Consider the following 27,475-nt stretch of genomic DNA (forward strand, 5'->3'; position numbering starts at 1 on the left):
TAGAGAGTGTTTTTGTTTCAGATGTTTCATGTCAAGCATTAAACAGTTTGGACTGTTTACTGTGAGTTTTCCTAATTAAATTGAGTCCTACTAAACACAAATATCTGTCTGGCTTTCAGTATTTCAATATATCGTATCGTCTACCCTGTATTATGATACATATTGTATCGCCAGATTCTTGCCAATACACACCCCTAATATATATATGTATATATATGTATATATATATGTATATATATGTATATATATTACATCAGTTATCTCAGAAGCTTACTGAGATAAAATGAAATAGGAATTATTTCTGTCCTTCAATTCCCACTTTCTCTGTCTCTCTCTTCATGTTGGCTATGTGTAGTGCATTTCCCTCCTCTCTTTTTCTGTCTCAGCTGGGCTCTAGTAAGAACAGTTGCTGGTCAGTAGGGGTTTTGGTCTAGCTTGCTGGGTTGCTGAGGAGTGGAGCGTTTGAGTCGTGACACCGGGCATGTGTGTTTATGTGTTTGTCAGTGCACACGTTAACCCGTCAAGATGAAATCCATGCTCCTTTAGCCTTTAATTGTCATTTGTCATTATGTGACATAACATGCACAGGCTCACACAGACTGCTGCTTAGTGTTTTAGAATAAGATTTTTTAACTCTTGTAGACTAACCTAACTGGTTTCACACTGCCAGCGTGAGCACCAGAAAAAACACAGATGTCGTTTCCATGTTTTTCCTGTGGTTGACTAAACTGTGTTTTATGCAAAACAAGAGAGTGTTTTTTCAACCCTGTGCGACTGCTGTTGTTATTTTTAGCTTTCAGATATTTTTTTCAATAAGAAGTAGGTCATCATGTGAACATAGTTTTTCTTGTCATAATAATTGGATCGATAACACAGAACAGAACTTCAGGAGCGGTTAAGATTAACAAAACCCATTTGTAATATAAATATCAAAGTACAATATCTAGTCTAATCTAAGTTTTAGGCAAAGTTTTAATGTGTGAAAACGAGTTGTTCTTTTCTGGTTTTCCACAGCAGACTTTTACATTTTTTTAAGTAAATTCTATACAAGCAAAGGGAGACTAAAGGTACCAAACTATACCAAACAGATAATAACAGATTATGACTGTGTCTTTGCTGTGATGACAGATGAGACCAAGACTGAGCTACCTGCCATAGACAGGCAGTAGATAAAGATAAGATACTATAGTATGCAACATATAAAGATTCCAATTATAGTCTATAGTCCAGTTTTTATTTATTTTTGGCTTGAACAAACATTGCAGTTTTTTTTTTATTTCTTTCCTACCCTGTTTAGTACAAAATTCACAGCAAATTATCAGTGGAAGCTGCCGTCCAAATCTGTTGTGTTTTCAGAGATTCATGCAGTTATAGAACATTTATGTTCTGTAGGTGAGTATTTATCAGTCTGATGGTGTCAAAGACTAGTGTTGTATAGAAGTGCTGCCTTTGTAAGTTTAACAGTTTTTAAATGTGGCCCAGCTTTAGGTGCAGTGAGGTTTGATATCTGTGGTCCTGAAGTCAACCGCGGACAAGTCTGTGATCCTATTGTCTCTATGGGACCTGGTCTGCTTCTTTCCTTCTCTGTGTATTAATGTTTGTTTTTACAGTCATTAAAGTTACACCACAAAAATTATTATGTTATTATATCTATGTTATTGTTAAATATCAAAATGTTGAAAATGGCCCAAACTGTAGAGATCCTTTTTAAATATCTTCTTTGCATCTTCTTTGAAAATCATCGACTTAAAAAAATATGGAATCAATTTTATGTTCTGCGTATATCAGAAAACCTAAAATAGACTGAAATAGAATAGAATAGAACACCTTTATTGTCTGTCACAAAGCAACAGAAATGTATCTTTGATACAGCTCAAGAGAAGCAAACTGCAAACTGCATTAGACATCAAAGCAAACATTATGCTGATAGTAGTAAGTCAGAAAAAAGAGCTCCCCCTGCAGACCACAGTATGATGATGCATGTGCCAGGCGACCCAGCAAAATTAGACTGGTGTGTGTGTGTGTGTGTGTGTGTGTGTGTGTGTGTGTGTGTGTGTGTGTGTGTGTGTGTGTGTGTGTGTGTGTGTGTGTGTGTGTGTGTGTGTGTAGATGCACCATCCCTTTGTACATATGATGTTGACTTTTCAGTTTGTGTCAGTGAAATAACTAAAAGTTTAATTAAGACTAAATAATGGAGCTGTCAGAGTTTATGAGGCTCAGGAGTACATTAGACCGCTGTGATTTTCCTGGCCTCTTATAGACTTGACAGCACAAGTGTATATGAGCTGTAGTTGGAGGCTGTCAAGGGACAGCCGACCACATAGGAAGGTTTAATGGCCTGTGGTAAATATGGATGCTGAAATGCTTTGGATTTCTGCTATAATGCGGCTCTATTTTAATGCCTTATCTCTAAAACAAACATTTTCACTAATAAAGAAAGGAATGTAATGCATTTAAATAGCTATATATGCAGTGTATATATGTATAAAGAGTTACATGTAATTCAGCTTTCCTGCTTTTTCATTTTGTGACGTAACCGCCTTCCCATCCTCAGGGGCTCACATTAAACAAATCCACTGTATTAGGCAGATTATCTCATCTGCCATTCAAGATGCAAAGTCATCTCCAGTGGATGACGGTTGCACTGTCAGGACATCACATTTGATGAAATCAGCGTACAAACAGACGTACACTCACAGACACACAAGCATGCATACTAGGCCTGGGACCAGTTATCAGTTAACAGTTATTGTTAATAATAATTAAATGGACCTAATGTTGCACAAGAAGCATGATGCACATTGCCTTTATGCAGGCAAGTCAAACATTTAAATATTAAAAATGTTGTGTAACCTGGGGGTGTATGGTATAGCCCTGAGTATGTAATGATATGATGTCACATTGTAAAACATAAATTGTAAATAGTGTAAATTACTATTTATTTTTCTTATAGCTCTAATTCACATTTGTCTTATGACTTTTCCCCAGTGTGGGGTTAATAACGTTTATGTCTATCTCTATATATATGATGACAGACAAAAAAATATTGAACATTTTAGTAGTGGATGCAGCTTTCAGGCAGCAGCATTCATTAGTCCACACAAAATTAGTGGCATTTTCCATACTTCTTTTCCAGTAAGCTATGTTATTGATAGCGGACCTCTAGTGCCATGAGTTACCAGCAGCAGCAGCAGATTTATAGTGTAATAGTAGGGACACAGTATATACAGTAATACAGAATAAGTCCAGAAGTAGCCTAGGTATTAGTTTTTATGGAAATATTAAGTAAACAGACTGAATAACTGTTTAAAACTTTAGATCAATATCTAATTGAAAAATATGTATTTTTTACCTGGTGTGTTGTAACTTGGGTCAAGCTTTTGAACCATTTCCTTAAGTGGTTACCACCATTGACCCAGATCAATGAGTTCCATCCACTCTTTGCTCTTCTCCTCATATGGAAAACAGTAGTGAGTGCTACAGCCATGTGATGGGTTGCAAATCACTACTAGCATATCCTCCTTCATAGCCTAGTTAAATATGGTGTATTTTTGCCTAAAGTGTTGAAACAATGTGGTTATGGGTTTAGCAGGAACAGTATTCTTGTATATTTTGTAAGGCAATGTGCTTTGTTGGAGGCCTGAACTCTTGTAGTTCCCTTTTTTTGGTACTAAATGAGAATCGAAGGCCAACGAGTTACTTTCGCTCTCAGACATGTCTGGGCTTGCATGGTTGACGTGTGCGTTAGCGAATGTAAACACAGTGGTTGATATTGTTGATGGCGCTTATATGTCATGGAAAATTTATACTGTTATTATCATTGATGGAATGATATAGCACAGGCTTCCCGTAACACTGATGAGCTTTGTTAATGATTTGCTCTTATTTACTCATTTACTGTTAATGTTCATCTTGAACGTTTCTGCTGGTAAGCGCTGCTGTTTTTGCCACTGTTACAGTTTTCAGAGGGAAACTGAGATTTTTAGGAGAGCCTAACATTAGTTGGCACAATGTTGAGGCAGGTGGCCTCCCCTCCCCGAGTCTTGTTCTGCCAGAGGTTTCTTTCTGTTAAAAAGGAGTTTTTCCTTCCCACTGTCACCAAAGCACTTGCTCACAAGGAGTCATATGTTTGTTTGGGTTTTCTCTGTTTTGTCTATCTTATTGTAGAAAATGTACATTTAATAAATGTTAACTGGTCATATATAATTTGAAAGGATTCTTTGTGATCTTTAAATGAAAAGTAATTTATAAAGCGTACTGTGTATGCACCTTGTCTCTAGGCACATAGGTAAAATACAACATGGCACATTCCACAAACCAGCACTCACTCTTATGTATTTTTAATGAATTCATTAGTTCATGAGATCACATTTTGTTGGAAGACATAATTACACACTAATCAAAATATGTTTATAAGTACAGCATTCTTTTTTTCCTATTAAAAAAAAAACTTTAAAAAAATACCTTTAATTTTAGAGGGAGTATCACTGGTATACACAGTGTCACTAGTTTGAATGATTTGACTGTTATAAATAAAGACATACCTAGAACACAAAGGTACAACCTTTACATACATCTAAAGAACTTTATTCAGATGTATTTTAAATTATTTTCAATTCTACATTGTCCTTTTTCAAACGCATGCATCCATCTGTACTACTAATACTACTACTACTGTCCTGAACAGCTGTTCATGAACAAAAACTGATAATAGCTTTGCCCCAAAGTGTGCAAGCCGTTGCTTGTTTTTACATTTATCATTGGCTTGTTTTGTCCTGGTTTCTATGTGCATGTATTTTTCTACCATTACATGAAGTTAAAATTGCAGTGGTTGCAATTTTAAGTTAAACTATTTAGAGAATCACACAGAATTCTTGTGCTTAATTCTTGATGTTAAATCTAAACGTTAAAAACTTCTTTACCAGTTCACCAGCTTTCAGCATCGTGGAATATAGGTCAGAGAAGTATAATTAAAAATACTCACAATGGACAGTTTCTGTTCTTTGTTAAAGTGCCAAACAGTTACCTCTTGCTTCCATCTGGGGCCACTAGTTCTCTAATGTAATTTCAAACTACCTGTACATTTTGAGAAATCCCCCTACTGGTCATCTTTTGAATCAGCATGTCTAGAATGATGAGTAGGCAGCCGTGCTCTGTTAAAGACGCCATCGTTTTAAGCATTAACCTTTTCAAAAATTGTTATCAGTGTGTTTACCTGAATTACTCTTTTTACCTTATTGAAGGAAGTCTTAAAAAATAACTTCATAGAGGGTACAGATACAGGATGGTGGTGGGAGAGAGCTGAAGAGAAGCAAATGTAGATCAGCCCTCCAGCATTAAGGGTGCACGTGTCTTTTTCTTTTTGTTTATCAGCTGTGCCTGCTCTTGTTTATTTTTAGATGGGAAAAAGGAAGAGAGGAGTGGTAAGCAAAGGAGGGATCGTAGAACAAGAGAGATGATGTTATGCGCCCAGATAGCACTCTATAGTTTAAGTAGAATGATCTTTGAGAGCAGCTTCTGTTCGTTAGCTTTTATCTGCAGATTATGTGCCATCCAGATTGGGACCACAAGACAGCTCTGGACGGATTCTGGGTCAATGCAGCCCAGAGGGAAAGGGCAAAAAAGGATGTGTGTCTTTGGCAAAATTTCCTCTTCTAATCTGAAGATTTGCTGAATATCAAAATAGCTTCAAAGCAGATCTTTATTTTCATAACATTAAACTCTTTTTGTTCCTGCTCAGCTGACTGTGAAAGCTGTCCGGTCTTAAATAATCTGTTTTAACACACTCAATACATTTCGGCACATTCCTATTCATGTTTGACTCACTTCTGTCTCTCCAGCGATATGTTAGTGGGGCACGTTTGCATTGTTGTTATTATTGTCTTAATAATTAATATTTCAGGTTTTGATTGGGAATTGATCTCAGCCAGGTAACAAAACTAATGAAATAAAAGCTAGTTTTTATGCTAGTATGTTTACAAGTTTCAATAAATCATTGCACCAATTTCCCATTTTCCTAGCAAAAGAAAAGAGTGGTGGCTCAAGACTTTTGCACAGCACTGTAACATAGTGGTATTATATCACATTAACTTAGCTCTCAAACATTCCCGTAGGAAGAATTTTGACAGAGCAATGTGCAATTTCATATTTATATACTACTAAATCACAATAACAGTTGCCTCAAGGTGCTTTATATTGTGAGGTAAAGATCCTACGATAATACATAGAAAACCACAAAGTAAAATCTGATGAATGCTAAGAAGCGTCATCCTTGGAAAGGGGCCTCTAACTTTTTAAGATTCCCATATTTTGAAGTCAATATGGTCTTTTCGGGAAGTGTGGCTCTCTCCATACTGTGGTGATTTATTTACATTTTTTTATATAGTAGCTAAATCATCTGTTTTTTTCCCACAGTTGACATGTAATTCCAGTTTTAGCCAACATCCAACCATGTTAACAGACTTTTAATGAATCAATATGTACCTCAGTGTCCTGATGCTGAGAGTGCTTTTCTGATAACACACGTTACCCACTGTTTGGTTGTCATGCATCATCTGCTATCACAGGAAACCCTTGACAAGTAGAAGGCGTAGTATAACTGTGGCCGACTGAACCCCAAACAACTATTTTATGGTCCATAGATGAATCACTTTGATCTTTGCCCCAATGTGTCCTAGCAACCAAGTATTTTCAATATAACTGATTTCTATGTGCTGCAGGTTTTGTCGTCCCTGAACCACCAGTGAACCAGTTTTCAATTGGTAGATGTGTGGAAGCAGGGGCGGGTGAGATGATGAGGCGGGGGGGCTTATGAAGCAGCAGCAGCGGAAAGGAGACGAGAGAGTGCGAGGAAGTGTTTGTGGGCTACATTGTTGAAATGTCAGTTGCTTTGGATTGAGACTCTTATGTGTCACTTACTGTGACATTTGAATTAAGGTTTAAGGAAGTGAGGACAGCATAAAGCTGTTGACTTCTCCAGGAATCTTGTTGCAAATATCACGAGTGAGTGGCTCTCTTCGAGCTGAACGTTAATGATGCAGAGGAGGCACTCAGCTAGTACCATGGGGCGCCACCAGGACAATCTTCTTAAACAGGTCCAGTATTGGTTTGATTCACTCTTGGCATAGGCTGCTTGTTCTCTATGCTTTGTGTGTGTGTGTGTGTGTGTGTGTGTGTGTGTGTGTGTGTGTGTGTGTGTGTGTGTGTGTGTGTGTGTGTGTGTGTGTGTGTGTGAGCGCTCGTGCATACACATGTGTGCAAGCCATTTTATCAGTAATGATGAGATGGTTTAAATAGGACAACTTGAAGCAATGTCTAAATTAAGCTTCTTGATAGAGCCTAGTTTTTAGGTCACAGAGTCTGGCGTTCATAAGAAGGAGAGTGAAGCCTCTACTGAGAGATTCACTGTCACTGTTGTTCTTAGGTGAAGTAGTGCTGGGGAGAAGCAGTTTTATCCGACTCCAGCACAATGGTTTGTGTAGTTTATCCACCTTTAATCCAAACACTCTTTAATCAATATCTGCTGATCTGTGTTTGCATTTCAGTTCTGCCGAGTATGAGCAGGAGCTAAAGGAGCATTCATTGCAGAGATACAATTTTGCAAAGAAATGTAGCCTCTGGAGCATTAACAATCTTCAACTGCTCCCCTTCCAAAATATATACCATCCATTATTAAACAATCAATTGATTTACTTAAGGATTAACTGTTGGTCCAGCGATGAAATCCTGTAACTGTTTGTAAATCTTTAATAGTCCTCTTGGCGATTACAGAATTCAGAATATGAACTTGGCCGCTGGCAAGCCGTGTTAAATATCACTACTCCTGAATTAGTTCATAAATCTGAGAGGAATGAGTTTTTTTTTCATATTTTATTCTTTTATTTACTTCATATACAGGAAAAAAAACATTTGTCAGCTCTCCACTGTAGTGCTGTATTTACAGTTGTTGTAGATGAGACTGTGGAGGAGCTCAGCTGGTCTGCTAGGGTGAGCTGTTCTCTTTTTCACTTGATTGGCCATGGCCTGCCTGTGGCCATAGCTTCTCTCTTTCTATGTGCCTATCACTCTCTTTCTCCCGTTCTCTCTTTCCATCCCTCTTTTTTGCTTAACTCTCTCTCTCTCGGCTCTCACCATCTGCCTTTATGCCTGATCTGCCTGCATATTTTCTAACTGTCTCTCAGGAGAGGGCTGGGGGATGGGGGTAGAGAGGAGAGAAAACTGTTATAGTGGGAAGTGGTGGATATGGGAAACCTGAGGAAAAATCCTTTGTGTATCATCTTCATTTGTGTGGAAAGAGTTTGAAACTTGTATTTGACTTGAATGTATATTCCCATGGTTATAAAATCACTTGACATATTATTAGGTACACTTTGGTAGTACCAGTTTGGACTCATTTTGCATTGAGAACTGACCTAATTCTTTATGGCTCAGATTCAACAAGGTGCTGGAAAGAGATTTTGCTCTATATCTGGACACACATGCACACACACACACACACACACACACACACACACACACCCTGCTTCAAGGTAAGGGTTATGGGTATGCTCTTCTGCACACCTTGGTTGTAGTGAGCGGATGTTTCAGTTACCGTTGCCTTCCTATCAGTCATTTTCCTCTGACCTCTTGGCATTTTCACCCAGAGAAATGCCTCTCACTGGATATTATTTCTTTTTCTGGCCATTTTCTGTAAACTCTAAACTAAACTAAAGATCGCTGAGCGGTAAAAATCCCAGCAGATCAACAGTTTCTGAAAGATTCAGACCAGCCTACCCAGACCAACAATCACGCCACCATCAAAGTCACTTAAACCACCTTTCTTTTCCTTTCTAATGTTTGGTTTGAACTTAATTGGTCTTTAGTTTTAATTGCTGCCATGTGATTGGCTGCTCAGATATTTGCATGAACCAGCAGTTGAACAGTGTCATAAAGCGGTCCCTGAGTGTATATTTACAGTATATACATAAACTATGAACCCTTTGAGGTCAGGACTTAAAATCACACCAAAAATAAAAGGTAAAAAAAATTTTCTTTGGAATTTTTTGAGCACTGTGGTGTTTTTCCTTTTTGACCACATTCTATGTGTGTCAGTTCAAATGCAATGGAGAGTGGTTTAACCTTTAAACACTGATGATGCAGTTTGACAAGTAAACCAAATGAGGATCTCTGTGGTTTCATAGGAGCCTGGCATACACAGATCTCTTTTTATTTCTCTGTGTACATCACCAGAGTCCAGTCGATTTGTATTCTGTTACAGTGAACTCAGTTTGAGAAAGTTTTATGACCCATGTTTCTATGTGCACTACATGCTGTCTCGGTCTGATCCCAAGGCAGGTTCTTGTACATGCATACCTCTGTGTTTGTATGTGTGTCTTTATGCACATCTTCATGTGTCCACTGTTGATTTACTCATTGACCATTGCTCCCCCAGTTGTAGCCTGTGGCCCTTCATACTGGGAGAAATCCATAAACTCCTTCCTCACCTTTACACCAACATGTTTCAAAACAGATCTCTGTAGCATCCATCAGCTCAAATTCTTTTGCATGATGTACTGAATGTACTAGCCAATGCACAGACATAAAATTTGATTTTCTAATCTAAATTCATTGCAAGACAATAAATTAATCTAGGAAGTTAAATATCAGAGAATAACATTGCCATAAAACAGCTACATCATGTCTCCGTGTCTGGGTGGGTATCTACAGGTGCACACAAATTGCTGGTTCTACTATGTCACTCCCTCTGTGACATTAGCTCAACAACTCTATTACTGCCAGGTAAGAGGTGAATGTCACAATAGCAGGATGTCATAAAGCTCTGGAGTGGTCTAATGGGTTTTGTTCAGGTTGAGGTAACACATGCACACTACCGCGCACACGCATGTACAGACACATGCTCTTCCAGTAAACTATCACCTACGTCCTTGTTGCATTTACTCATCACAACTCCTGATGTGTTTGAAGAGCTAATAGATTTTGTTTAAAGAAGCAAATTTTGAGAATCAGCTGTCACTTAGTTGGAATATGGAGGGGTGCCTCTCCTGTTGCTGTCTCATCTTGATCTTTTTTTCCTCTGGACCAAAAAAGAATTGAATTAATAAAAATCCTCAAGCGGGTCACTCACGAGCCCGAGATATAAAAATAACACTTTAAAGTCCAACCAAAGTGAAAAAGTTTGGCAGGGATACAAGCAAAGTGGCAAAAGCAGAGGTTGCTGCCAGTTGTCAAGCCTCGCAGCCTCAGGGGGCAGGCAGATGGGAAGGCTTATGGATGGAGTGATCATGTGAGCTAAATTAGCTTCATGTGCTGCCACAGTGAGGAAAGAAAGATACAGAAGGAGAGGGGGTGGGGGTATAGTGGAAAATATTGTTCTTTGATTTGTCTACATTAGTAATGATCTAGTTTTTAATAACCATGAGTCACTGTTTTATTTTCAGTATTCTCCTAATTCTAGTAAATTTATTATTATTATTATTATTATTATTATTATTATTAGGGCTGAACGATTATGGAAAATAATCTAATTGCGATTTTTTGCCCCAATATTGCGATTGCGATGCGATATGCGATTATTTTTTAAGGTCTTTGTCTTCTGTATTATTAAACAAAGACAAGCAATACATCATATAGTATGGCCAATACTATATTACATTAATTTTAAACTGTTCTTTCCTGGAAGACAGACCTCTGTTATGATGACATGAGGTGATGCATGAATTGATGACTGACATTTTTATTTAACTTCTTCAATCACAACAGTATATTTGAACATACACAATAGTTTATTTTTAGCTTACAAACATCTGAGCATAAAGTGCTGACAAGGAACCCTGGTGTAAACATTAAAATGAAAGTCAGTACAATGTGCAGATTGCAGAAATATACAGAAACAAAATCAGTGGCTTTACCACACTCAGTTTTTCGACATCTGTGAACTACTAGACAGTCATTCAATTAAAAAATAATATTAAATAAATAAAACTAATAAATAAAAAATACACACATCTTACTGATCTCTGCAGTCAGTAACATTACACATAAAGTGCAAACATAATAGCAATTGTATAAACACACACACAAACACGCCTTTAAAATTTAAAGGCGTGAAATTGGACGGTCTAGCCTTCTGATTAGCTAATCAGAAGGCTAGACCGTCCAATTTCCAAAAAACTGTAATGTCAGATAAAGTTTGGAACTCTATTACAGTTTTTTCTGAATGCTTAAACCCTAACTGTGATTCCTGTAGCACAATCTCTAAAACTATTCAGACTTATAGCAAAACCACTCACTGAGTTTGCAAAACTAAAAGCACAAAAACTGCTTTGCACTCAGTTTGCAATTTTGTAACACACACTTTGCAAAACTGTAGGCACAATTCACTGCACAACACTCAATTACCAAATTTCCAACACACTCCTAGCAAAAGTATACACATGTATGGCTATCATTAACACTAATTTGCCAACTGTCTGGCACACTTTCACATGTGAAAACTTTCTTAGATAATTAGTTCACTTTGCAATCAGCCTAAGCACTATAATACAGGTAAGCTGTGTGTGCGGAGTACAATGGAGGGAGCAGAAAGAGTGAGAAGTAGAGGAGGCCGAGGAAGAGGACGTGGAGGTGAAGAAGTAGGATGAAGAGGACGACAAGGACAAGGAGGAGCAAGAGGAAGACGAGGAGGGGGGAGAGGAAGATGAGGAGGGGGGAGAGGAAGGGTAGGAAGAGTAAGAAATAGAATTGCTGATGACATCAGAGCTACAATAGTGGACCATGTAATCAACCGTGGAATGACCCTGAGGGTAGCTGGCCAACGGGTCCAGCCTAACTCGAGCCGCTACACTGTAGCAAGTACCATAAGGACATCTTGAAATGAGAATCGGTTAGCACAGTCACTTCGCACAAAGATTTGTAGCACTGCCATATGCCAATGAGAAACACACCAATACCATTGATGTAAAAATACTGAAATTGTTACTTTACAGAATTGCTAGATGACCAGATGCTGGGGGCAGAGGAAGCATGTTCACTGCAGACCAAGTAACCCATATAGTCATTATGGCGATTGCAAATAATCCTATACTTGGAAATAAACACTTGTGTTTGTTTTGATGTGTTTCAAGTACACCAGTACTTGAAGTTTGGATCCCTCTATGCTTATGGATCTATGACAGAAGTATGAGCTCACACTGACATAGCCTACCTTGTGCACAGAGAAAGCAAAAGCCAGATGTGTTTTGTATTCATACCATCAGTGTGCAGTTGGCGCATTGTGTGCTTAGGAGATGATGGCTTGTGTGTACTGTTTGATACGGAAACACCATTTTTACGAAGGTGTGAAGAGTTAATCTAGCTTAGTTAATCTTGCTTTTGCAAGAGAACTACAATGTTTTGATTATTGGGTGACAGGTTTTCTTATTTGTGTGAAGAGTTTTGCAAAATTAGCCAATGGTTACAAAAAATGTGCTTAAGCAATCAGAAAAAACTGTAATACTACTCTGCTACTCTATTACTGCTTTAGCAAAGCACTAGTGACTTTTACTCTCTCTGAGTCTCAGGACTTGCTAACCCTGCTCTGTTACTTTGTGTGGTCTGCTACTTTTAAATTGCTGTGGTTCCCAAACCCTTGCAATAACACCACTTACAGTTGATAGCTAGGAGGCATGAAACTTAACAAATTGCAGCTCTGGCATCCTATTAAGGACCACAGTTAAATCAGTGAGTTTTTTTGAAATAGCCCATTCCCAGACTGCATGACCAGGTTCTAGTTTATACACGTGTGGCAAACACAATAGCTTAAAAAGTTTGGAATGAATTCTGACAAAACCTTGTAGAGGTTTAACTGGCTAACATCTACAGACATCCACAGATGACAGTATGATGGTAGGTCATTATTATTTGTTTTATATATAATACAAAAACTGCCAGGACTGAAATGAATAGCAACAGATTTTGTTCTATAACTTTAACATTATCCTACTGATGTAATTTAATCAACAACAAAAGTTGGGTCCTTGGTATTAAAATATAGCATAAGTGTAAGAAATAAAAGAAAAGGTAGTCTTCCACACTTGACCTGAACTTTCAGGTCTTAGATCAATTTCTAAAAGTGCTCTGGATATCAAAACTCAGTACTACAACACACAGGCTGGTGGTTTAGGGACAAAATATGAGAGAGTTTGAATCAAAAGTAAAAAATATGCAACACTTTGTTACATATTAGTATTTGACAATTTCAAGTATTAAAAGCTGGAAAAGTTTTTCTGTTTTAAATCCTATATAGAGACCCTCTGTTCCCATATCACCAAACCCCAAACCAAAAATCTGCAAAAATAACTTAAGTATTTAAAAAATGACAAAAAAAGAGTAATATACATCCTCAACCGGACCAAAATATAAAACAGTTATTTGTGAATTATGAAACACTACTAGGTCTATGTCTCTCTGTTCTAATTGCCTTTTAGTAAATGATTTAATAATTGATCCACATATTGATTCATTCTGCCTTACAGAGGCCTGGTTACAACAGGATGATTATGTTAGTTAAATGAATCAACACTCCTGAGTTATACCAATGTCAGAATCCTCGAAGTACAGGCCGAGGAGGAGGAGTAGCAGCAGCAATCTTCCACTCCAGCTTATTAATCAACCATAGACACAGAAAGAGTTTATATTCATTTAAAAGCCAAAGACTTGGCCTTGTACACCATATACCATAATTAGAAAATGGCAAAAAATAGTTTGGTCCCACATTCGCTGTTGTGATTGGTGTGGGGGTAGGGATAGGCTTGGGGCGTCGGGGGATTCCCCAGGAGCGTCTTCCTTGGAGGGCTCAATCCGGGGTTGCGGTCATGGCCTGTTAAGGGCTCTTAGGTGATGGTTTCCTCGTGGCTGCGTGCAGCGGGGATAGGGGAGGGTCTGTGCTGACGGACATGGGTTACTGACCTGGTAGCCTGGCTGCCCCTAGGTGGGTCCGGGGTGGGCATGGGGTTCTGGGGGTGCTCCGTCTCCAGGCCGGGACCCTGGCTGGGCCTTGGGAGCTTGTGTCCTGGTTGGTGTGTCACCGGGGTTGTGGGCGGGTGGGCATATGGGAGCTCAGCCCTGGTGCGGGTTGCCACCGGTGCATCAAGCCACCTGAGGGTCTCTTTAACTGATGGGAGAGGCTGTTACATCTTTGCAGGAGGTCTCCTCTCTCCAGGAACTCACTCTGCAGGTGGGGGAGAGATATAAGAGAGGTGGAGGAAGAACTCAGCCTGGGTGTCTATTGTCTTGTTTATTTATTTATTTAGGACAGTGCATGTTAATGAACATAAATGTAAAAAAAAAAAAAATTACATGAATGTAAACATACCAGATTATAGCCAAGGGCTAATTTCCATCTGTTGTCCTTAAGCATAAAAATAGACATAATAATTCATAAAAAATTCATCATTCATTCATAATAAAAACTCCATCACCAAACTTACACATACACACCATTGTGTAGTCTGGGAGATGAGTGGATGATGGGGTGGGTGCAGTTTTCTCTGTGGTGGGGTTGGATGGGCTGCCCCTGCTGACCTGGGCCCCAGTCCGGATGGGCCCCCTTGCCCTGGTAGGTTCCAGAGTGTGGGGGTGCCTACTGGGGTCAGCGGGGGAGCTAGCCCCCAGGGAGGGGCCTCTGTCCCCTTCTGGCTGCCTGTGCCACAATTTTATCTCACAACTTAGACATTCACATTACTCACACTCTCATTACACATACATATAGGACCTTGGGGGTGGGCACGCTACACGGCATCCAGAAGACCGTCAGGGTGTACGACCTCACCTCTGGCGCCGTTGCCCACCTCTCAATTTTAAATACACGTAGACATTGAGGGCTATCGGGAGGGGCTATGCGCTTACCTGCTGCTCTCTGGCAGGTAGCTCCATGCCCTCCTGGGTATTAAATTCACCTTAGAACACACATGCATCAACACTACATATGAGCGGGCGGAGGGAGGTTTGGAGTCTTCATACACCCCAATTCTCTGTTGCCTGTTGGGGCGGGGGGCTGGGAGGAGGAGTTGGCCATCCGATTGGGGTCTGGAATGTGGGGCCTCCCTGCTGCTGCGGAGTCCGGGTGGTCTGCTTCTCTCCACCCCAGGGAAGAGGGTAACACTACCTGGGTCTGGGTGCAGTTTCCCCCTCTAGGGGCAAGAGTACCTAGACCTGGGGTATAGAGTGCGCTTGGGGAGTGTGATTGTGTGTACAGTGTCTATTTATGTCTGTCTCCACATTGGATGAGTGCTGAGTATTTGCATATGAGAGCATGAGGGTGGGAATGGATGTTCGTATCTGTGTGTGCCTGTTTGTCTGTGTCCATATGTCAGGTCAGGTATCAGACGCCACCTCTCTAGGGACTATCATCCACTGATCCACTAAATCAGTTTCTATCTGATTTCTGGCACTATATAAATAAAATTGAATTGAAGTGATCTTTTTGAAATCACAATAGAATAGCATTTTATTTAGACAGAGACATTAAATAATAATATTTAATATCAAATCTTAGTTTGGGGAACTGATCCCTGCAAGCATCAAAGTTTAACTTTTTCAGCCCAATTATTTAAGATTTTAAATTATAAAAATCTTTAAGATTTTTATCTTTTGCTTTTTTATCGAAAGGAGACATGTCCAAAAAAAAAAAAAAAAAAAAAGACCAGTAGCTAAACAGAAAAGGTACTGATCCTTCACAGGTTCAAAAGCATTATTTTATGGCACAGATCATGTAAGCTTCAGTGAAGAGACACAATACTCGATCACTTCTACATCATTTAAAAGTAGAATGGGAGGGAGAGCCTTCAGTTTTCAGGCCCCTCTTCTGTGGAACCAGCTTCCAGTTTGGATTCGGGAGACAGACACTATCTCTACTTTTAAGATTAGGCTTAAAACTTTCCTTTTTGCTAAAGCATATAGTTAGGGCTGGACCAGGTGACCCTGAATCCTCCCTTAGTTATGCTGCAATAGACGTTGGCTGCCGGGGATTCCCATGATGCATTGAGTTTTTCCTTTCCAGTCACCTTTCTCACTCACTATGTATTAATAGACCTCTCTGCATTGAATCATATCTGTTATTAACCTCTGTCTCTCTTCCACAGCATGTCTTTATCCTGTCTTCCTTCTCTCACCCCAACCGGTCGCAGCAGATGGCCCCGCCCCTCCCTGAGCCTGGTTCTGCCGGAGGTTTCTTCCTGTTAAAAGGGAGTTTTTCCTTCCCACTGTCGCCAAAGTGCTTGCTCATAGGGGGTCATATGATTGTTGGGTTTTTCTCTGTATCTATGAAGCGCCTTGAGGCGACTTTTGTTGTGATTTGGCGCTATATAAATAAAATTGAATTGAATTGAATTGAATCTTTTACACTATACAGTCTATTTCCTTAAGCCATTCACTGACAAAAAATAAGCATCTTCTTTAGGAACTAGTCTTCTTAATCTTTTGATCTTTTAATTGTTGCCTTGCATCGTTTAATTATGGCATTAATCAAAAAAGCTATTTATTTTAACTTTTCACTTAATTAAGCACAGCAAGATTGGTGAATTCTCTCAAATGTCAGTTCTTTATCTTTCTCAAGGCTCACTTTATTGCAGACACTGCATTTTGCATGCAGAGAATATGTACATGTAGAAACTGCCTTGTGTGTGTGTGTGTGTGTGTGTGTGTGTGTGTGTGTGTGTGTGTGTGTGTGTGTGTGTGTGTGTGTGTGTGTGTGGGGTGACATGTTTGGTTGTGTGATGGAAACTGGTATAAATTAAAGAGAAGCTGATTAACCGATGTTGACATTAATGGTGGAATCCATGACTGAAACAACACGTGGCCTACCTCTGACACAGATGAGCCTTTGGGGTTTATCAATCAGTATGTTGAATCAATAATAGCTAAATATAGAACAAAAGGTGGAGGGGTAGGAGGAGTGGGGCTTGTTAGTCAGTTTTCAGGATTTTGACCACTCTCATTACTTATTATTAACCTGCTGTAACCATATAGTACAATCATAGGCTAAAGGCAATTGTTTCATCTTATTTATTTGCTTTATTTTATTTATGCTTTATGCTCAAAACACACACACATATACACACAGACAATGGTTGCGCTGCTGTGCAACCACAGTATACAGACAAACATTTTTCCATTCTCTTTTAGATAAAAAAACTTTAGTATGCATCAGTGTGTAAAGACTTTTTAAATCCACAACATGACTGTATTACACAAGAAAAAATGAACAATGGATTATTAATTATTCACCTTTTCTCTCATTTTGTCTTCTAGTCATCGGGCACCAGTGTGGTGGTGGACATCGCAGTGATGGGTGAGGCTCATGGTTTGATCTCAGACCTGCTGGCAGACCCATCATTGCCCCCTAACACCTGCAGCTCTCTGAAGGCTGTCAGCAATCTCCTCAGCACCCAGATCAACCTCCAGCCACTCCACCGACCTCGCACCCCTGCAGACACCCACACCTGCTCTGACTCTGAAGATGGGCCAGAAAAAACAGAGAGACTCGCTATTCCAAAGGTTATTGCTTGTCTTTCTAGAAAAGTTGAGTTTGTGTAGTTCTGGCTGTTTTGTGGAATTTTACTTACAGCTAAAAACAAAGTTTTGTCTGGTCTTCCAAAAGGAGAAGAAGAATCACTACTATTCAGTGTAAGATTTACAGTTATTGTAGATACATATGTTTAACTGTTTAGTGTGCTAGGCAAAGCAGATAAACGTGAATAGAAAAGTCAGTGCCAGTGCAAATTGTAGACACAGTTCTAAACCATAAATGTTAAAAGTAGGCTCAGTGGCTCACACAGTTTTTAGGTTACTGTTTTGAACACTTGTGTTTGTCCTGTTGCCGTCTTGTTTTTCTGCTTTTTATTTTAACTGGTTGTGACAATGCTTGGATAAAATATAAAAATATGTATTCCCCAAAGGTTGGTAAAAACTTCCTTTTTTACTTTAGTCGCATATTTATATTTTTTACAGATTTGTCTACAAACACTGCTCTCCAAGCTGTGAAACGTGCAAGCTAGAAATGGAGACATGTTTTTGAAACAGGCTGCAGAGCTGAGCTATAACTGTTTACTTTGAAGGCAAAGCTTGTTCATTTCTAATTTGCGTCACATATTTTCAAGTTTTGCATACCACTTGGTTAGTAATTTGCAGGTTTTTGTAGACAAACATGAATAATGACAGGCAACCATGGCAACCTGCTAGCAACAAAACCAATCAGGGAGCAGTTTGTGGTGCAGCACCTTATTGCAACTAGTTTTACCAAGCAACAGCCAGAAAACTTTGGGAAACACATTTTTCCATAGGAACCAGTGCTGAACCAATAGTCAGCTCAATGTGTGAATAATCTCACACGAGAAACCTCAGTTAGCTAATGCTAGCTAAGTAGCATGCATAGATAAAAGTGTGGGGTTTTCTTTCTTTTTTTTCCTTTTTTATCTTTGTTGTGATCGTAGTTTTGGGTAGAACGGGACTAAAACAAAAGTAATGACAGAAAAACTTAACAGCCTCCAGCTTTGGGTGTGTGTTTTAGTACAACCAAATGCTAAACTATGGCGTTATTTTTGTGCCACTATTCTGAGCGCACGTAAAAATAAAAAAAAATGGAGCGCATGTAAAAACATTTTGCAGGTGCATGTGTTGCATTTTGAGGAGAAATTTATTTTGAGCAAAGAAAAGCTAAATTTGAGTGAACAAAATTAATTGCTGCGTGCAAAAAATGTATTTTAGTGTTTGCTATTATCCATACACACACACACAATAGCAGCCCCTCTCGCTCAGTTTTTGCATTTGCGCTCGCTCGCAATGTGTTGCTTGCGCTCTCAACATTTCTTCCCGTGCGCGTTCAACTGTTTCTGTACACAGTTATATTTGTGCCACAAAACCAGCCAGTCACAGACTTGGATGCAAAAAAAAAATCGGATTGGTCTCAGACTGAAGAAGTCACTTCAGTCACAAAAGTCACTTGGATAAACTTTTGGAGATTTACTTTCCTGGATGATTAAGAATGCATCAAGACATATATATGTATGATTTGTATCACCTTCATGTTTCCCTCTCACCACATATCCAAACCAATATCATGACCAGCAGCTTTTACAGCTGTGACTCCAGCAAACATCAGCTGATACTAGAAAGTAATTAAATAAATTCTAACAACAGCTGATCAAGCTTGAACGTGCTGATGTTGTTTAGCGCAAAATCCGCTGGTTTCCTCTTTCTGTCGCAAAGTGGGCGATAAACAAACAAGAGAGACAGGACTTGTGGCAGAAAAGCCGATCAGCTGATCATTGATCAGTTTCATGATTGAAGTAGCAACAGGAGAGGGAGGGGAGAGGATGAGAGAAGAACAGGCAGGTGTGCAGCAAAACACAGAATAACTCCAGCTTTGTGTCTTTTTTTCATTCTAGCTAAATTGGTTAATCCAACCTTTCGTTGTTTATACCGTTACAAAAACAAGCAAACATAAAAATGAAAAGTCACCATCGGTCCACCGGGCAAATGTATGCCCAATGGCCAGTCCAGCTATGCGGTCAGCTGGTGGGTAACAGGCATCTACGAAAACGTTTAGAGCACTTTTGCAAATATGCGATGTCTTGATAATTCGAGCAGATATTTGAAGTTTACACAGCACCATTCTTGCATGAAAATATCTTTAAAGTTTATTTGTGACCCAGAAAGAGTAATATTTCAAACTCCGCCACTCTGTGTTCCTCCGCCACTGCCTCGTTTGAGTTTTGGACGAAATGGATTCTGGGATACTGCATTTCGTCATTTTGAACTGATTGGAGACCAAAACAGCCAATCAGGGTTTTTTGCATCCAAGTCTCTGATTGGCTGGTTTTGTGGTACAACTATAACGGTGTACAGAAAGAGCTGAACGCACACGGGAAGAAATGTTGAGAGCGCAAGCAACACATTGCGAGCAAGCGCAAATGCAAAAACTGAGCGAGAGGGGCTGCTGTTTGTGTGTGTGTGTGTGTGCATGGATAATAGCAAACACTGAAATACATTTTTTGCACACAGCGATTACCTTTGTTCACTCAAATTGATCTTTTCTTCGCTCAAAATAAATTTCTCCTCAAAATGCAACACATGCACCTGCAAAATGTTTTTACGTGCGCTCAAATTTTTTTACGTGCGCTCAATTTTTTTTTACGTGTGCTCAGAATAGTGGCACAAAAATAACGCCATACTAAACAAGTAAAGGACGATCTAACAAGGAAAGATACATGCCCAGCATTATATCAATCACAAGACAGCCTCCCCCTATCTAAAAAATGTCTTTATTATCTATATTGTGAATATTCACAAAACTAACACTGAAACATGTGACTGATATCATAAACCTATCCAGAAAATGAGTAGTAAGGGCATGAGGAATAGCTCAAGTTAGAATAAATTATTATAAATTACTATAGTTATGCCAGACTTATTATACTTCCCTCTATTATATTGAGTGAGTAAAGTAAAAAGTATTAATAATGTGCTCATAAAAACACAAAAATATTTAATTATATTTAAGCTATGTTTTTTTAGTTGTATTGTTGTACACACACACACACACACACACACACACACACACACACACACACACACACACACACACACACACACATACAGGTATTTACCAGGTATGTCTCTTTTGGCACATATCAGCGATCTTTTCCATTTCCTCCCTCACTGCTAGCCTGGTGGGGGCCTCTAAGATAACTAACAATGACGCAAATTCTTCCAGGGGGCTTTTTAATGTTTTACAAGGCCAGTGCTTCAAAATGTATGAAGGCACTTAACGTGAGCAAGGAAACTAAATAAAGTGTGTGATGCAATGCAGGACGGCCTACCAGGAAAGTGACTAGCAGCTTTAACAATGCCTGAGTGCACTCAAATGCCTGAGCCATGTAGTGGAACTCAATGAGATGCTGCCTCATTTTGGCTCACTGGGGATTTGTGAGACTGCATGTGGCAGTGGGTAATGTAGGTGATTCAACTCACTTGCACTGGCCTGTTGTATGGCTCTGAACTAAGGACCGAAATAGCAGTTACATAAAGGTAATCAGTACTATTGGTGACTGAGCTACAACTAAGCTTTGACCTTGCACAGTGAGACAGCAAAACCCTGTTTTTTTTCTTAATTTGTAGTTTTTGCTTGTAGTTCTTATTGAAAGTGTATCATTTGGCTGTTTATGTTATCAAGCTGCTACTGTTCAGGATATTTTTCTAATATTTAGCAACTTCCAGCTTCTGAACTAGCTTGTGTTAAACAAATTTTCTCTTTATATTACTCCTAGCAAACTTTGAAAATGGCTACATTTTTACAAAGTTACTATACGATTTTATAAGATTGGCTCATAACTTATTTTTTATGCAGTGAAACCAATTTTCAAGTTTTTTTGTCACTTTTTCAAGCTACATTATTGTTGCATGAAGATGTTTCAGATATGCCCTTTAAAGTGGAATACCCCATAGTAATAATAAAATTTACAATAGAAAAAGCGCCAACAGCCATTCTCTCTCAGCCCACCCTTTTCTCTTTTACTCGCCTCCTCAGTCATTCGTTCACACTCTGCTTGAGATCTTTGAATAGATTAAGTGCCACAGAGCAGAGTGAGCATGTGTGTATGTGAGGTTATCTGCTTGAGTGGATGCAAGTTTATTTTAGAAGAACATCAAATGTGATCCTCTGCTGCCCTCTATATTCTGCTGTAAATGTGTTTGTGTGCTCCCTTCAGAAAAATATGAGCTCATTAACTGCGTTCAGCTCATGGATTTACAGAGAAATGTCTAACACTGGGTTGATTAACACCATGGGGACGTGGTGCATGTCTCCCTTCTACTCTCTTTCACAACTGTCAAGTGTGCTCAGTGTGACCCTGCTTTCATCTGTATCTGTGGCCTCCACCTACAAAGCCGTTCCCTTTTTTGGGGTTGCCTCTCCGGTGCACCGTTGTCACTTTCATTTGCACCAAAGTGGGTGAAATTGATTCACAGTGGTTTATGCTTCCTAACTGAACGCAGTGATATCTCTGAAGTTTGACTGATTTTGACCACTGTGACGAAGAAGCATTCTCTTCATCATTTTTAAGCTGCGTTTTATTTAAAAAATCCCTTTACTTTTTAGAATTTCATAATGTTGCCTTAGCTACTTACCATTAGGTAACATCTACATGTTCATCTGTATTTCAGCGTCTCAGGCGGAGTCTTCCCCCAGGATTACTTAGGAGAATTTCATCAACTTGGACCACAACCACATCAGCTACAGGGCTGCCTACCATCGAGCCAGGCCCTGTACGCAGAGACCGCTCAGCCAGCAACAAACACACTACAGAAAGGTAACACGTCTTACTCAGAAGGTTTAACATTACTGTCATTTCTTTATCTGACTTTTCTCCTCCAATAAACCAGTGATTTTTGGAACAACTCAGTGATGATGACCATCTCAAAGAGTCGCTCCATGTCTGCCTCCTGTGCTGCCTCTGTCACATCCAACCACCTGTACAGCAAACCACTGGGAAGACCAGGTGTGTGTCTGTGAATCTATTTTACTGCAGAGTGTAGAACATTTCAGTTATTTTGGGTAAAAACAAAACAAACAAACAAAAAAAGCGAGTATTGATTTACAATGCAATCTTTTTCAGGTTTCCCTCCCTCCAACATATCACCTCTGGGCTCTCCTTGCTCATCTCCTCCTGTCCAGGGCACTCCTGCCTCCAGCCCTACGATAAAAATATGTTCAGTGCAGCTTCCTGAGCCGGCTGGGCCACTAACAGAGCTAGTACCTGGCTCTGTGGCCCCCAAAAGCCACCACAGAACCTTAACTCACAGCCAGAGCGCTCCGAGCTCCACCACCACTCACTGGCGGCCTCCATCACTCTGCGGCAGGTAATTTACACGCTATCACATACTAAATCAGTTATTTACTTACAATATATAGAGCGATTCTGACCGCAGAAAATTTGATTGTACAATTTATGTGTCATCTGCGTGTGAGTGGGGGAAATTAGTCACGTCATTAGTTTGCTCTGAGAATAAAGCAACATCCAAATTACCAGATGAGAGAGATCAATTAGGATGGACCGGTGTGTATACTCTGAATGCTTGTGTCTCTCTGCTCTCCGTTAGCTGTGGCAGGCCGTACAACAATCGACTAAACAACGGGGTAGAGTCTGAAGACAAAGGAGACAGAATACCCCACCCAGGTAATCAAGTAAAAAAATACATATTTTTCTGTTTATTCCAGATACAAATTAGAGCACAACTGATATTTCAGCAGATATCAGTTGTTTGTCAATCTACTGGTGTCGGTATTTACAGCAGCCAATAAATGTAAATTGAAAAAGTAAAGAAGAAACAACAGAAACACCCTTCAGTTATATACAGTTGCATAGTTTACGACATTCAAGCAGAATGTAAACAAGAAATCCACCACTCGTTATGGCAATAAAAGAGTTTGTTTTTGACACAAATTTTAGTAAGGATTCATAAATTTGTTTGTTTCATGTGTCTGAAACAAAAACATATCGGCTTACATATCGAGGTCTTTTAAGGTCTCGACCTTAAAATAATCTTATATAAGGCAGGATCTAAATCAAGGGCGCTTCACCTAGGACAGCTGAAGTTTTGGACATTTGGATTTTGATTATGTTTTCATGGAGTCATTATAAAAAAAAGGTCTTATAGTTAACATTAACATAGGATTAACTCCAGTTTTTAGTTAAACAGAAACATCTTTGTGTTCTAGTGATAATGTATTCTCAACAGAAGAAACACGTCTGTGTTCACTTCTAATGTGTTTAGTCCTTTTTAATGTGTCAAATCCAATGTGGCCATAAGTACTAGTGTGATTATTAAAGCTACCTTTCTAAATCGTGTCATGTTTTTCCAGATGAACGCGCAGTAGCGTCATCAGACTATGATAGCACGTACGACAGCACCTATGAGACCAACCACAGTGACAGCAGCGACTTTGCACAGAATGAAGAGGAAGCAGAGGGAGGCAAGAAGCCTCCTGAAGCAAGGGAAGGTTGCAGGGAGTATCCGAATGACGGCATTGTTCTTCACCCTGTCCTGCTCTCTTCAGAGGTAGACAATCAGACCTCACTTAATGTCCTTCCCCCAAAATAATTTCATTAAGAAGGAATAATTGAATCGACAATAAGAGCAGCACTACATCATTTGCAAATTATGTGAAACCATCTTATGATGTCATGAGCTAGCTATCCTCTATTAAGCAGCAACTATCTTTGAAAGTTACTTTAAAAAAGCTGGTTTTGCTTTAACAATATAAGTCAATGAGGCATAACATTACGGTCACCTGTCTAATATTGTGTTGTTCCACCTTTTGCTAGCAAAACAGGCCTGACCGAAGGTGTGCTGTGGTATCTGGCAACAAGATGTTAGCAGCAGATTCTTTAAGTCCTGTAAGTTGCCAGGTGGGGCCTCGCAACATCCTACAAATGTTCGACTGGATTGAAATCTGGGGAATTTGGAGGCCAAGTCAACACTTCAAACTTGTTGTGCTCCTCAAACCATTAATGAACCATTTTTGTTTTGTGGAATGATGCATTATCCTGCTGAAATAGGCCAGAGCCATCAGGGAATACCGTTTCCATGAAATGGTGTACATGGTCTGCAGCAGTGCTTAAGTAGGGAACATGGATTTCAGTATCCTGGTGCCAGGTGTTCCAAAGTAAGCAACAGGCATTGATTTACAAAGAAAACATGACTCATCAGACCTTCTTCCATTGCTCTGTGGTCCAGTTTTGATGTTGTTGGAACTTTCAGCAGTGGACACTCTGACTGGTCTACAGCGATGCAGCCCATACGCAACAAATTGCAGTGAAATGTGTATTTCGAAGCCCTGCGACAGACTGGCGACCTGTCCAGGGTGTACCCCGCCTTTCGCCCTATGACAGCTGGGATAGGCTCCAGCGCCCCCCGCGACCCTGAAAAGGATAAGCGGAAGCGAATGGATGGATGGATGTGTATTTCGAAACCAACATCAGCATTTTGAGTTACAGCAGCTCATCTGTTGGATCAGACCACACTGGCCAGCTTTCACTCCCCACATGCATCAATAAACATTGCCCGCCGATGACCCTGTGGCTTGTTCACAGCTGTTGCTTCCTTGTATCACTTTTAATAGATACTGACCACTGCAGACTGGGAGCACCCCACAAGTGTCATAGGTAGGACCCAAACGTGGGCCTCACGGAGCACAACGTGAAAACTCAAAAACAGGTTTATTGCTTTGAAAACTTAACCAAAACATGAGGCAGGAACAAACCATCTAAACTGGGAAAAACATGAGCAGGAAGAAACACACTTATCTGACTGATGTGATGGGGGAAGCAAAACTGAACATCATACACACGAGAATGAAAAGAACTAAATAAAACAGGAAGTAAAAACACTGAGACCACAACTAAGACATGTGAACTTGACACAGCGATTGGAGAATAAACACACAGAGACATGACTGACTGGGGGGATGAAGAAAGGGAACAAAAACATGATAACTAAACACTGACTTACCCAATAAGGAACACAGACTGGAAACAAAGAGAAACTAACATAATCAAACAAGAAACTATGAACCACAAATAGACATAATGAAACTCAGAGGCACTAGGAAAAAATGAATAAATAGAAGACTATGAAGCTCCAAACCAAAACTCATCTTAACCAGAACGAACCAAAAACCCTATAGAACAGTGAGAACTATAATACAAAGATAACGAAAAACAATGAGAAAAAAGACAAAAGTGTGGGTCGACGAACCAAGGATCATGACATCAAGAGCTGCAGTTTTGGAGATGCCCTGACCCGGTCTTGTAGCCAACACAAGTTCGCCTTTGTCCAACTTGCACTAATCCTTATGCTTTCCCATTTTTCCTGCTTCTTATGTAAAAGGCTCACATGGCCCCTAATATATCCCACCCACTAGGAGGTGCCACGACGAAGAGATAATCAGTGTTATTCTCTTCACCTGTCAGTGGTCATAATGTTATGCCCGATTACTGTATGTCTACAGAGTGCATTAAGTAAACCAATATTCCTACTGTTGTGTCACTGTGATGACTGAAATTTTTAAGTCCTAAAGGTTATTTTACCTTACGTCCAAATATTTCTTTCACCACCCTGAACTTCTCTTTGTTCACTTACCTTTGCCTGACAGGACAAGCCAAACTTGGCCCCAGAGACTCTGTTAATGCCAGGGCTGGAGCCTCTAATGAGTCAGCTTAACAACTGGAACTTTCCCATTTTTAGTCTTGTGGAGAAGACTCACGGCAAGACGGGCTGCATCCTCAGCCAGGTAAATACTTTGTTAGTGAGGAAATGTTGCAACTTTAATGAAAACAAATGGTCATTAATTCAATAAACAGGAACTCATATTGTTGAGATTACATTTGCAGTAGACTTATGTAATTAGCAGCTTAACTGGATAAAGATGTTAGCTTGTTAATGCAGGTGGTGGAAAAATGAATTGATTTCTAATATGCATGATTTGATATCCAGGTGATTCACTGTAGTGTGTGTTTTCCTCATGGTGGCATCTCCCAGGTTTCTTATAGGCTGTTTGAGGACACAGGTCTGTTTGAGACCTTCAAGATTCCTGTGCGAGAGTTCATGAACTACTTCCATTCTTTGGAAAATGGATACAGGGACATCCCTTGTAAGTAGAAGGATCACATATTTAAGAAAAAAACAAAAAATGATCCATCATTACCTTTTGCTGCCACAAGGTGGATGTGTTGCTCATGAAATAAACTTTTAATAGCGTGTCTATTTTTCCTGCCTGCTGTTTACTGTGCAAATATATACTGAAAATGTGATGACACGAGCTTGAATTTATAGTGTGACAGATTAGATTATTTGAAGGAATATATTGTAAAATAGCTCCTAATCAAATACAAATAGATTTTAGCCTTTCTCTCAAAGCCTCCACAGGGTACATCAAGAGGGAATATTTTTACATGTTTGGGAATACTATGGATAAAGCCTACTTAGAGGCATCAATATCCATCTCATACATATGTGACGTTAATCAAACTATATCAGTCTTGTTGTCTATTTGTGACCCAGATTTTAAGCCATTGTTTGAATTGGCAGATTTACTCATAGCACTTCATTCATTATGCGAAAGACTGTGACCCAACATGTTTACAAGTTGTGTTCTTATTAAAAAACCTTCCAGTGAAACTTAATTAATCAAATCAATCAATTAATAAGTGTTTATTTTATATGGATTTTTATGTTACATCTCCATGTCTTCCATGGATTGTAACATTGTTTTTCTGTAAAAACGAGAGAAGTCGCTTCATCAGCCATGCACTGATGCAGTAGTAATCCATAGTATACAGTATACTTATATGTATACCAACTTTACATATTATATCGCCAATATATTTTAAAAGGACACTGCTTGCATTGAGGCCCAATGAGGTGACTACCGTGATTGAGG

The 27,475-nt window shown here is 39.5% G+C and overlaps 1 protein-coding gene across 1 annotated transcript in view; it reads left to right on the forward strand.

Moving 5' to 3' along the window:
* LOC113036022 (cGMP-inhibited 3',5'-cyclic phosphodiesterase A-like) overlaps positions 1 to 27,475 on the forward strand; it is a 70,800-nt gene that overhangs the window by 32,931 nt on the left and 10,394 nt on the right. The window contains exons 2-9 of the mRNA XM_026192015.1: positions 17,287 to 17,532; positions 22,198 to 22,343; positions 22,417 to 22,532; positions 22,650 to 22,893; positions 23,134 to 23,210; positions 23,897 to 24,093; positions 26,189 to 26,326; positions 26,575 to 26,686. Of these exons, the coding sequence (XP_026047800.1) occupies positions 17,287 to 17,532; positions 22,198 to 22,343; positions 22,417 to 22,532; positions 22,650 to 22,893; positions 23,134 to 23,210; positions 23,897 to 24,093; positions 26,189 to 26,326; positions 26,575 to 26,686 (1,276 nt within the window). The remainder of the gene's footprint in view (positions 1 to 17,286; positions 17,533 to 22,197; positions 22,344 to 22,416; positions 22,533 to 22,649; positions 22,894 to 23,133; positions 23,211 to 23,896; positions 24,094 to 26,188; positions 26,327 to 26,574; positions 26,687 to 27,475) is intronic.

The sequence above is a fragment of the Astatotilapia calliptera genome, chromosome 14 (genome assembly GCF_900246225.1).
Source record: "Astatotilapia calliptera chromosome 14, fAstCal1.2, whole genome shotgun sequence".
Lineage (NCBI taxonomy): Eukaryota > Metazoa > Chordata > Actinopteri > Cichliformes > Cichlidae > Astatotilapia > Astatotilapia calliptera.